We start from the raw sequence: 12528 nt of genomic DNA, 5'->3' as shown, positions 1-12528 counted from the left end.
TGTTTACTAACAAAATAATATTTAATTTAGATTCACAAAAAGCCTTTTCGATCTACAATAGCGACAACTTGAATTTTTCAGTGACGTCACCACCACGTATTAATGGCGTAATCGTTGTGTGAGGAAAGTTTGTGACGTCATCTGGTTCTGCGAAAAGCTTCGGTTTTCAAAATACTTTTGGTAGTGACGTCAAGATTCTTTTCCTGTGAAGCAAAATTCAATGAAAGGTGATGTTTTGAAATTTCATGTAATATTTCGAAATGAAACCACTATTTGTGAAAAAAGTAAATAATAAATTTCTTATGACGATGAGTTGAGTTGGGTTTATTTCGCTTGGTGAAAGACAACATAGCGACACAATTGCACTAAAAACAATCACCAAGCCGGAAAATAGCTGCGCAACGTTAAGACGTTATGAAGCGCAAAAAAGTGTCGGTCACAATTGGTGGATAGTAGTTGAACGCGCTGCAGCTACACCGTATTATAAGGCGTTATGTGTCGGGTGCTCACAAGAAAGTGAGTGTGGCGCAGAGTGAGTATAACACGACTGGGGGGGAAACGATGGTGGGACCAGTCGCGGGGGCCCTAGAATCTAACCACCCGTGTTAAGGAAAGAGGGTGGGGTTCGACAGGAAAAGAAACCACCGAAAGAAGCCCTGCCGGATAGTTTCAAGCGCCGGAAGGAAGAACACACAACAAATCCCCAGTCGCCATTAATAGTTAACTTTGGACTCACTTGCAGTTAAAATTATTGATGAGTATTTTGGCAGTTGATTTAGTCGATAAATAAACATATCAACGTCTTAAAATTTAGAGATTCATTTCGTAGCGATGCATTCGTCATATTTCGAGTTTTAATGCGTATACCAAACCTTTACATACGTGATTTAATTACTTATTGTTTTACTAATTATTTTCTTTTGTAAAATAGCCAACGTCCTTGTTACACGCCCCAATCCCATTACTTTCATATAACCTTTTTTTCTTGAAACGTTTTCGTCACCGTTATTATTATTTTTTTCACGTTTTTATTTACGGGTTAAAACAACACGTTAACTCCTCACTATAAATAATCACGTTATATGAAAGAAAAAATCGATTAGCTAAAAATAGGGGCTGCATGGTACGTTTACTCGAAGATTTTTTTGCTGAAAAGTAAGTCTTTCTTGTGTGGTGTTTTGTTTAAGCATTATTTTTTCTGTAATGTTTGCATTATTAAATTTTACATACACTCTTACAGTTTGTCACAGTTATCTTAGTGCAGTCAGTTCGCTCTAATTTTTCTTGTTAACTTTTTCATTAACAACCTTAGATTCTCCGCACAACAACCTTAATTTGCAACAATCTCATTTAATTTGTGTCGAACCTGTAAAGTGTGTTTGAGGGAAAGTGTCGGAGATTTACTGCAAACTTTCACCAATAACCTGGACCAGTCATCTCTGCAAAACTCCTGAAATAAAACAAGAAAAATAAGTAAGAAACAAAATATGTGGATTTCCAACAGTTTGTCACCAAATATTCACTGGAACAGTTCTGATGCATTTTTACCAAACTTTGTAAAAATTCAGGTTGCTTTAATATCTCATCATGAATTTGTGACTTGGAAAGTAATCTGCAAAGTAAAACAACATTGAAAACACATTGACATGTTATAGTTACAAACAGTATTTTTTTAGTAAGCTGCAGACAGTACAAACTGTTTCAACCTATAAGGTCTCATCAGTGCAGCTGGTGACAATAGATAGACCGAATTGCCTAGTATAGCCATCAAATGGCACTCCAGTTTGTGGTGAGTAACATTTGACCATATAGGTTGAAACAGTGTGCGCTGTCTGCAGCTTATCATTTATTGGCATGATGCTTTTACAGTTTATTTTTAGTATTTTTTTAAAACTCATAAACAATACAACGACCAGCACCTTATAACAGATGATGGTTTAAAATTTTCTGTCCCTTCAGGAAAAATATCTGAATATTCATGATTTGTTGATTGGATGAAAGACACAAATTGGCTAGGTGTCAGTAGAGAGGTGGCAAGTTGAAAAACACATGAGACAGTTTCACTAATCTCATGATCATGTGAATATTTCTCATGAGCTGCGATCACGAAAACCAAACTTGACAGAAAATGAAGATAAACCTGCAGAAAAAAATTATAAAAACTGATTTCAAATTTTTCATTCAAATTTTCAACCAAACCTTTTTAAAATCATTCTTTAGTTCTGACAGAGTTCTTTTTAAGATTGTGATGTCACAAGTGTTGTTCCGCAAGACTTGACAAACAATCGATGTTAAATAGATGAAACAAAATTTGTCATCATCACAATCAACAAACAGCTGGGATAAGTTCGCCCATGTTTTGGTGTCACTGACTTTTGATAAAACTTCGTGCAAATGTGAATGTCTATAAATAAATAAAATTCAGCAAGCTTTATCAATTTACATCTAAATATTATAATTTGCAGTTAAATATACAAGAGTCAGTTATAAGTTTTCTTGTTTTAAATACAAAATTTTATTGAGTTGTTAGCTACAGCATTTATTCGATTGTAAGCTTAAGATGCTTTTCACCCCACAGTTTGTGCGGTTTACAGTCAAGGACAGCTTGTTATCGAGGGCGGCTTACATTTTTATGTCATTTTCATTTCGCTTTTAAAATTATTTTTTATGTTGGGTTTACACGTCAACATACACTCTGCTGGGTACATGACAAATTGTTGTACCATGTAGCAACATAAAGAAGTGTTATTGCAACAATAGTACCTCACATGGCAAAATGCGAGTTACAATAAGTAAATCACAGTACGCCAGGCCCATTGAAGGCTGTGATTTATATATGAGTGTGCCGTGATCGCTGGTCTGCATAGACGCTTCAGGGCTGATCCCAGTTATGAATTTATGTTCACCTTACAATAAGTAAATCTGGTAACATAATTTCAAACAGTTTGTGACAACATATTCTGATGCAGATCACAAACAATTAAAGTTTAAAACCAACCTCTGTTTCAAAATAAATTGAATTTGTTTCAAACTTTCCCAGTGAATCAGAAGTGAAAGTAATAGTTGTGGAATCTCCACAAAGTTGTTCACACTCAGTTCCACAGTGGGTTCAATCTAAACAAAATATTCACATCGCTTCATAAAAAATATTCACACCCCACAGAAAGTTGTCATAACACAACCACCAAAGTCGGTTGTATATTTGTTTATTATTTTCACAGTGTTTAAGCTACTTTTAATATTATAGCATCGAGCCAACACATAACAAGCTGCTGCACACTGTTTCAACCTATGAGGTCAAATAAGCTGCAGCTGGTGAGAAGAGATCGACTGTATGCCCAGTTGTGGCATCGCACAGACTAGGTGAGGTATGGGTTTTTACCCTGTTGCTCCCAACAAACTGGAGTGCTGTTGAAAGGCTACACTAGCCAATGCGGCCGATCTCTTGTCACCAGCTGCACTGATGAGATCTTATGTGTTGATACAGTGTGAACTGTCGGCAGACAATTTTTAATACACCTTGTTGGTTGACTTAAGATGAGTTTGTTATGTATGGTGAACATAGCGACACCAAAGAACTAAAACTTACAACTTTTCCATTTTTGTTGCTAATATAAAAATACTACTTAGATAATTTTACCTGTTGTAAATAACCCAGCAAAAGATGAGCGGTGAGCTGTTTCGACAATCGATGAAAGTTTTTTGTGAAATCCGACCAAAATATTGGACTGAAAAATTCTCTCAGGAAAATCTGGAGTTGGGAAATCTGAAAAAACAGTCTTGTAAAATCAATGTACAACACAAAATAAATAAAACTTACCAGGTAAGTAGGGTCAGATTGATAGGAACTTGATGTGAATAGAAAATTACAGGGCAGGTGCAGTAGCAACCGACAACTTTGTTTTGAAAATTCATGAATAAGATTCGATTGCACCAAAGTTTTTTCTGCAATAATGTGTAAGTTTGCCGGAAAACGGGTTTTAAAGTTTTTTGTGACATTAAATTACCTTGAAACGTTTGTCTGATGAATTTCTGTCTCGACAAAAGCAAATTAATCAACCAATTTGCACTTCCCGAGTGATTCATAGTGCCCACTAGTGGTAATAAGTTGTCACAGAAATATTTGAAAACTGGGCAACAAATCTAAAAAACAGAAAAATATCACGGAAAGCCGAAACAAGTAAAAATTCGAATCAATATCCAACCTCCATATCTTTGTCAACAAACATTTTTTTCCAGTTGTTGAAAATCAAATGAACGCAATCCTGAAGATTTTCCAAAGTTGGTTTTGTGCCAAAAAATACTTCACAGTATAATTCCGATTTTTCACTAAAAACATTAAAAGTTGGTTTATAACTTCAAAGATTATAAATTTATTTCATGATAACCTCACCAAGGTCGCAGAAAGTCATTGATGGTTTCGACAAAAACTTCTCGGATCATAAACTCCTGAATCTATGGAAAACAGGAAGAAATGTTGGATTAAAATTTGAAGGCAAACATGTCTCATGTATAAACTTACTGAAAATGTTTTCAGATTTTTCAGCTCCTTCCGAAGTAGATTGCAGTTGTTTGTGGTAACTTGCAGTAATTCCTGAAAATCTTCTGCAAAAATATCAAAACCAGTAAAATGTGAAAATGTTTGAACAATTTCAAAGTGATACCTGCATTCTCAAATTTCTGTCTCTTATTGTGAGTTGAATCTTAAAAACACAGCAATAAGTTGCTCACATATTTAACATTTTTATTTACTTTTATCACACAAATCAACAGCAGTAATATTTTAATAAATTGTCTTTTAAAAATACAACTTATTAACTATTTCCAATCTTACCATGACCACTTAATGCTGACAATCGCATCAAGAAAAATTGCAAATTTTTAAAACTTAATTGAAGAACTTTTTCAAATCGTGGGTCTTCTAATAAAGATAAATTTCGAACAAGTTCCACAAATTGATTTTGAAAATTTGCGGCACAAACAAAACTGGATGAGTCGGAGTAATATGGCAGGGAATGGATGACTGCTGTGCATAAGTCAGACACAAGAGAAGTTTTCTGCTGCAAAATAAATTTTAAAGTTTAATTTCAACAGAATTTTACAGAAAGTTTGAAGCTAAGTCCTAAAAAAGAGAAATAAATCACTTTTACAATGAAAGGAAAAACTGCTCTTTGAAATGCAACAATGCAAAAACAACTAGGTCAGCGGTCCCCAACCTGTGGGTCACGACCCCAACTGGGGTCGCCTGACAATTTGCCTGGGGTCGCCTAAGGCAATGGCTCCCAACTCATTTTAGGCCATAGACTAATTTAACAAATAAAAAACAAAAGAACTGGACACCACATTCCTTCCCTTCATTGTTTGTTAAAGTATGTAAACTAGTAACTATATCTGGGGTGGATCTTTAATTTTCGAAGACTTAATTGTTTTCACAAAATGCTAATTATTGCCTTGTATTACGTAATAATACTGCATTCACATAATCATCAAGTACGAACCTGCCAACTTGTTTTGTATTCTCGCAATAATATCACTATCCTCCAACTTAATAGTCAACAGAACTAAAATTTAATTTGTAAAATTTCAGGCTGTCAATGATGCATCGAAAGACAAGTATTAGGAAAAGAAAGTATAGTGAGAAATAAATTTTCGGTATTTAGAAGTCAATTTTAATGTATAGCCTACTAATTTTATCCCTGGGGTCATAGGCGCCGTATAGGCGGTGGTTGCATGGGTGGTGGCGAACACCTTGGATATTTGGGTTTGTTTGTATCAGTATCTTACGAAACACTGTAAAATCTGAACAAATTTGGGAACAGTTTTGCTTTTGAACAAGCGTGCTGACGAAAAAGCAACTAGTTTGGTTGGTGCATTACTTGTATGACGTCAAACACACAATTGTTGGAAGTGAATGATTAGCCACTATGGTGTAGAATGCGATTGTTCTGTAATAAATGGTCACTTTGGGTGATACAAAAGCAACGACTTGACGAAACTGTTTCTAAACATTGTTAAACCAAAAAAACGTTAAAGCGAATTGTTCCAAATCAATATTATTTTAAAAACAATTTTTTGTTAAAATTAACGAACTTTGCTTTTTATTAAAAGTATATTGGGCTTTGAGTTGGAGCTCGTTTGGCTGCACGCATTAGTGACGTCATAATTTAAATCCACCACCTTGCATTTTTGTAAAACTCGGCGCCTATGCGTGGGGTCACCGCAACTTGGAAAATGTTTTAAGGGGTCGCGGCACCAGAAAGGTTGGGAACTGCTGAACTTGACAATGAAGAATTAAGATAATGATTACTTACTTCGCACTGATTCCTTGAATACGTCATGTGACAGCTTCGAATCGCAAGATCAGATTGGTTAGGATAATAAATAACCGACCAATCAGAGTCGAGGACAGTTCCAATGACAAACAATGCAACACCGGCCAATGACTTTAATGGCTGAAAGTAAAAACAAACTTAAATATTTTGGATATTAACATAGCAGATAAATCCTATTTGTTTAGAATATTCCAACAATGTAACCGATGTTTCAACCACTTTATTAGGCCAGCAACGATAAAGTTCACAGAAAATTAGAAAATCGCAACTAAATGAGAAACCTTTTCTTAACCAAATGCATGGAACAAACCAGCGTTAGACAGAAAAAAATATGGACAAAAACAATATGTTAAACTTGGGCATTTTACCTGTGAACAAATGTTCATAGATTTCTGACACAGAGCGAGTTTTAACACAGGGAAATTACCCAGCACCACAGATAATTTCTTCACATTTTTGAATTGATTTGAATGATTTGATATCAAGGTCAGGCCTTCAAACAAACAGTCTGCGATCTAAAGAGAAATAATAACAAAATATTAATGGAGGTAAGTTGCTTGCAAGATGAAAAAACAACTTTTGACAAACTTAGGAACACAACATGCGTTTCTAAATATTCTGAGCAAAATATACAAGTTCAGGATAAAATATCCCAACATTTCGAGAGTTTCTATTGTCAACCTGGCATTTAATTCATGACAATATTAACTGTCGCAATGTTGTGATGTTTTTACGCTCACATACAGGCATGTATCTTGTTGCTAAGAACTTTTAACAACTTTTATCACTTTTGTTTAGGTTTTGGTCAATTCTGACCATCACTGAACCATAAGACATCCTGGGCTGATGAATATTATTATAGAGTGAGAACACAAGGGCATCACAGATGTTTCAAAAATTGACCATGACATAGTTCCAATACCAAAAACATTGCACCAAGTAACCCTGCATTAGATGCAAGTGTAAATGTGTTTATATTTCCAGGATAATTGGGTGTTGTACCTTAGCAATCTGTGATGTTGTCGGCTCCAAACTTGTGAGATCCACTTCCTCCAAAATGTCACTGTTTTGGGGGTTTCCCAGATCCTCGAGTAAATTTGAAACACAGCGATGAATTTCTTGGGCCAAGTCACAATCTGAAGAATAGGATGGACATTTTAAGTTTTATGTGTGAATTACATCCTTAAATTAAGTCATCATTGTACTTTAACGGCAAACAAAACGAGCTTTTGACCCCAAAAACAAAATTTCAGACCTTCTGCTTGTGATTGTATAAAGTTTTCGACCAAATTCTTTAAAGTTTCCAGTTTTTCATCAAAACTTTTGAATCCGTCTTCTTCATCCATCATAATGACATCTAAACATTAATCAAAGTAACAAACAAGTTGTGAAGATTGTGAAAATCAATGTAACTCAACTCATATTTTTCTTTCAACTCACCTTGAAGCAGCTTCTCAGATTCTGCTTTGCAATCTTCCAAATATTTGTTGTGAAGCAACTTTCCAATCCTTCCTTGTCTGAAACCAAAGAAATAAAGTTAAAACCAACAAATTAGTGGTTGGAAAATATAAAAACAATAAGTTTACTTGAAAAGTGCAGAAATGAGTTTCATTTTGGAGTCCTCTTTATCGGGAAGCTGAAAATATTAAATATCGCATAAAATATTTCCCCCTAAAATTATCACAAATATAAAATCAACTTACAGGTCGAGCTTCTAACAATGCAGGAAGGAATTCTTCGTAGTAGTGGGATTTCTTGAACATACTACAACAATTCAAGTTTATTTAAAGAAATAAGGCCTGTTAATGCAGCAATAAATTATCTTATTACCTCATTTCCATTATCATGGGTGGAATTTTTCCTGAAGTTTCAAACAATTTTACAGCAGCAACTACCTAAAAATTTGGCATTGTACATTATTATAGTTTCAAGATACAAAACAAATTACTTCAACAAGAAAAGTAAACCCAAATAGTTTACAACATAAAAACAAACAAAGTTTTCCATGTTTTAATTGTTCAGTGCTTGAATAGATTTAAAAACATTTTGTCAAAAACAGCGTGAAAGCCATGTACACTAAACAACTAGTTCTGGCCAATCAACCAAGCCATGTGATTCGATGCTAAATATAATAACATACATACATAATACCTCTTGCAGAGTGCTTGCATCAGTTTGTTTTATGGAACTGCTTGGTTTCATATCGGAGAGTCGGGTTCGAGCTAACATTAAATATTCCTGCAATATTTCACGACAAGCTGAATTGCACGGGTGAGGAGGTTTCATGACATGAACCTGTAATAATATTATCAATGGTTTAGTGACAAAAAACATTAATATGCTGAGTTATGTACAGAAGTGGAGGGTTACAGTCTGATGTGTTGATCACATGTCCACAACCATGGATTACTTAAACAAGCTTTGTGAGAAAATCCAACAAGCAAAAGTTATGGAAAACCCGAAGATTAAAGAAAATTGGGGTAAATGTTACTGGTGAAATCAGCAATGGGTAAATCAGAGCAAAATGGTTGTGAATTACTGCTGAAGATGGAGTCGGCCATACCTTATTACAAGCATAAACTATTGAGAGCAGATGGCAATTTAAATTTGACATATTATAACAGAATAGCAGCCGCCTAATTGCAACAAGCATTAATGGTGGTAACCCTGATTGTAATACACATGTAACAACGTTGAAAAATTAAAGTAAGCTATTTTGAATGAAAAAAACTGTTTGTTTTTTCTTGTTAGTTGAGCTTGGTTTCAAACTTACCCTAAGAAACTCAGCTTGTTCACACGGAAGAATATCAGTGAAAAATTTCAAGAGAAATCTGTACTGGGGAGGGGGAATCCCCGGGTCTGTGTGCCCGAAATGTCTCTGCAACAAATAAAGTTTGAACCACATAAAATGTTCATTTCATGAAACTGGTAAAGAATATATACAGGATAGAAAAAGTGATAGAAAAAGTAGCAAATTGCAAACCAGTCAGGGTAATCTGCTGTTGCAAACACCTTCACTTCGAACTCATTCCATTTCACACTTAAAATCATTTTCATAAAAAAACGACCATAAAATTTTAGAATCAATTTATCAGGATTCATAAAATTTAGGTCAACATGACAACCTATACCTGGAATATTGTTGAGTAGGGTGGAAACAAATGTGAACCTTCCAATGAACATTGTCTGGCAAATAAAATTCCGACAACAAGATTATCGAGACGTAATGAACTGAGTCCGATTCGAATTTCATCCTTAATCAAATCTGATGGAAAAAACCACAAGTATTATTATCTGTACATCGCCATGTAATGCTTGGGGTGATATATACCTTCAATACACGCTGATGCATTTTTTAAACAAACTGTGAGACATGAAACGAAAACAAGGAGATTCTTCCAGTTGACCTGAAAGTGACAGGCATGACATTTCAAAACTTATTGTTGAATATTTTTGTAAGTTTTGTGCACTGATTCTGTGGCATTGTGTTTTTGTACTGTTATGTACCTTTTTTATGTCTTGTTTTAAAATTAATACAAAAATAAATGTTTTTTTGATGTATATATTTTGCAACATACAAAAAATTCCCACCTCCTTCTTAGCCAAAGTTTTTCTGATCAATGCAACAGATTCTTCCAAACCAATAACCAACAACATCTAGAAGAAAAGAAAAACTATAACTTTTGTAAACAAATATTGAAAACCAATTGGATACCTGCTTGATTTCTTCAACAAATATTTGAGGGAATTTGCAAGATTTCCAGTTTTGTTGTTGTTTCACTGCGTCAGAAACTAAAGTAAAAATTAGAGAAATTGTTATTAAAAGTCTTTCAGTTAACACAGCGACCGATTTATTGGTTTTCATGCAGAATTTTCTTGATCTGATTTTAATGACCCTGAATTGTCACAGTTGCTTTACTTAAAAGAATTTTCATTAATAAGAAAAGATTTACTAAGTGTATCAGTTCAAGTTTATAAAGCTCTTCTGGCAAATGTAATTTTATTCCAACGTTTCGACGTCCTATACAGGTCGCCTTCATCAGGACGTCGAAACGTCGGAATAAAATTACATTTGCCAGAAGAGCTCTAGAAACATGATAATATGCCTGGCAGCAACAGCTTATATAAGTCTATCAGTTGTTGAGTGTTTGTCACAAACCCTTCAAAATAGGTTCGTTGGTGATCCATAGCGCCACCTGCTGACTGAAACAACTTTGTGCAACGTCTTCTTGTAAACTAATTCGGATTGATTGGAAGAGACTGGAAATGGAAAACAGTGCTGACACTTCAATGTTGGTTTTAATTTATGTTCTTTATTTTACCTTAAACTGGAAACTTGTTGTTTGGTGTTTGTCATTTGTTTTTCCAAATAGTCTGTTTCACAGAAAATCATTAAAAATTATAAACACAAACTTATAATGAAGTAAAATATTTAACCTACTTTTGATAACTTTATGCAGAATATACTGGCAAACCTGAAATTTCAAACATTTGTAACTAAATGTTTCGATCTACAATTCTTCAATAACTTTTTTTTACTTTACCTTGGTAACAGCTTTGGATGAAGATTGGTCGGATGATGTCGACATAATGTTGCAAATAATTTCTGAAGCAAACAAAATTAAATTTTACCAAGTTATAGGATTTGCGACAAATAATGTGATGCATGTACACCATGGCCCACCTGAGACAATTTCCAAATGAATTTCATCGGAAGTGAAACATGTTTCTTGTAAAGCGGCAACGAACTCGCTCATTAATGATCTCTTTCCAACGAGCCTTCAGACAAAATATTTTATACCTATCTAATTCCTACACACAAAGTGATGTAGCTGCACATAATGCCTGAAACGTACTGCAAAATTTAACAGGCATACCAACATAAGAAACATATGATATTAATATTACTAACAGTTTCAAATAATCTTGCAAAGTCAGAATGTGAGATTGGATCAGTAACATCAAAACATCGAGAGGAAACGAATGCTGTTGAAAACAAACAAAAATATTACAAGTTGAAAACGTAGAATCTGAGAAATGCTTTTCTTTCCACTTTAATTTGAGAATTTGTGGATTTAAATTTACATCAAGATTTGTTGAGCGTGCTGTTAAGATGACAAACTCATAAACAAACCTGTCCACTCTCACAAGGTCAAACTAGCGTATGACTTTAAGCAAAAGGTTTTACATCTTTTGGCTTAAAAAACATAAAACACTCAAAAACAAATGAAATGCAGCACACCTTAATATCAGTAATCCCACTTAGAATTTCAAATCCATGTAGATTTGAAATAACAGCTTCCAACAATGCTGAGAAAAAATCCTAAACACAATTCAAGTTTTACAAACGAATACAAGCAATGTTGAATATGTATTACCAGCATTCTAACAGTATATGTAAACTCCAAACCTTTTCGGTTCCTTTCAAAATAACCACGAAAGTGGAAGAAACTTTGTTAAGTTGTTGAAGCAGAATATTGAACGAAGCTTTACGACTGTCCACGCCAAATGTTTTTGAGTAAAGTTCGATATATTCTTGTAACGAAGACTTTGTATGTTTGTCTGGTAAAAAAATCATCATGAAAAAGAGTTAGCAGATATTTCTGGTAAGTAAAGTTTGCAAAAATTGAATTAAGCACAAAAAGAAAATCAGCTAGCTCTGTGAGCAAATTTAACAAGTATGCTCTGTGCACTGGCACTGCCACTCTGGCAAACAGCTCTGTAGTCTGTTTATATGTAAATTGTAAAAAAATAATCAACGCAAAATGAAGTTACCAAAACACTTTGTATCTTGTTTTTCTTCATCCTAAAAAAACATGCAATTGTTTTAAATTTAACAAACACAAGATTTAAATTTAATAAATATAGTGTTGTTCCCAGGCATATTTTATAAACTTTACTTTTTGCTTAACTGGAAAATCTAAAAAAGTCACTCTACGTTTCAGGATTTCAAGACCAACAAAATTTAAGTTTTTCAGTAATTTTAAACTCACGATATTTTCGATTTCTTTGAGCAAATCATCCAGCCTCAAATTTTCATCGATTAGTTGCAGAGCCAAAGATTTTATTTCACAACATTTTTCATGCATTTCCATTTCAACAATTTACTTAAAAAAGCCACGATACTTTGCCTAAAGCGGAAAGTTTTTAGACATCTATTACTTGAAAAAGAAAATTTTGTTTTTATTTTTCTTAA

At 34.0% G+C, this 12528-nt stretch overlaps 1 protein-coding gene across 1 annotated transcript; it reads right to left on the bottom strand.

Annotated features, from left to right (window-relative positions):
* Nucleotides 1-2: 2 nt before the first annotated feature.
* On the bottom strand, nt 3-12498 carry LOC145204221 (uncharacterized). The gene is made up of 38 exons (XM_080076699.1): nt 12326-12498; nt 12108-12138; nt 11743-11894; nt 11575-11655; nt 11245-11318; nt 11017-11111; nt 10877-10938; nt 10774-10807; nt 10655-10706; nt 10492-10592; nt 10048-10124; nt 9924-9989; nt 9664-9739; nt 9464-9597; nt 9106-9210; nt 8484-8627; nt 8163-8227; nt 8036-8096; nt 7919-7968; nt 7773-7849; nt 7588-7689; nt 7335-7468; nt 6701-6847; nt 6312-6452; nt 4835-5060; nt 4665-4703; nt 4523-4605; nt 4394-4455; nt 4206-4329; nt 4008-4143; nt 3821-3945; nt 3641-3766; nt 2999-3114; nt 2200-2404; nt 1920-2140; nt 1513-1612; nt 1367-1450; nt 3-203 (listed from the first exon to the last, which is right to left on the bottom strand). Exons 1-38 carry the CDS (start codon nt 12425-12427, stop codon nt 138-140), a joined length of 3876 nt encoding a protein of 1291 aa, XP_079932825.1. The 5' UTR covers nt 12428-12498; the 3' UTR covers nt 3-137.
* Nucleotides 12499-12528: the final 30 nt, after the last annotated feature.

The sequence above is a fragment of the Phallusia mammillata genome, chromosome 8 (genome assembly GCF_965637545.1).
Source record: "Phallusia mammillata chromosome 8, kaPhaMamm4.hap1.1, whole genome shotgun sequence".
Classification (NCBI taxonomy): domain Eukaryota; kingdom Metazoa; phylum Chordata; class Ascidiacea; order Phlebobranchia; family Ascidiidae; genus Phallusia; species Phallusia mammillata.
The sequence above is the reverse complement of the archived record's forward strand: the minus strand, read 5'-3'. Positions and strand labels throughout refer to the sequence as shown.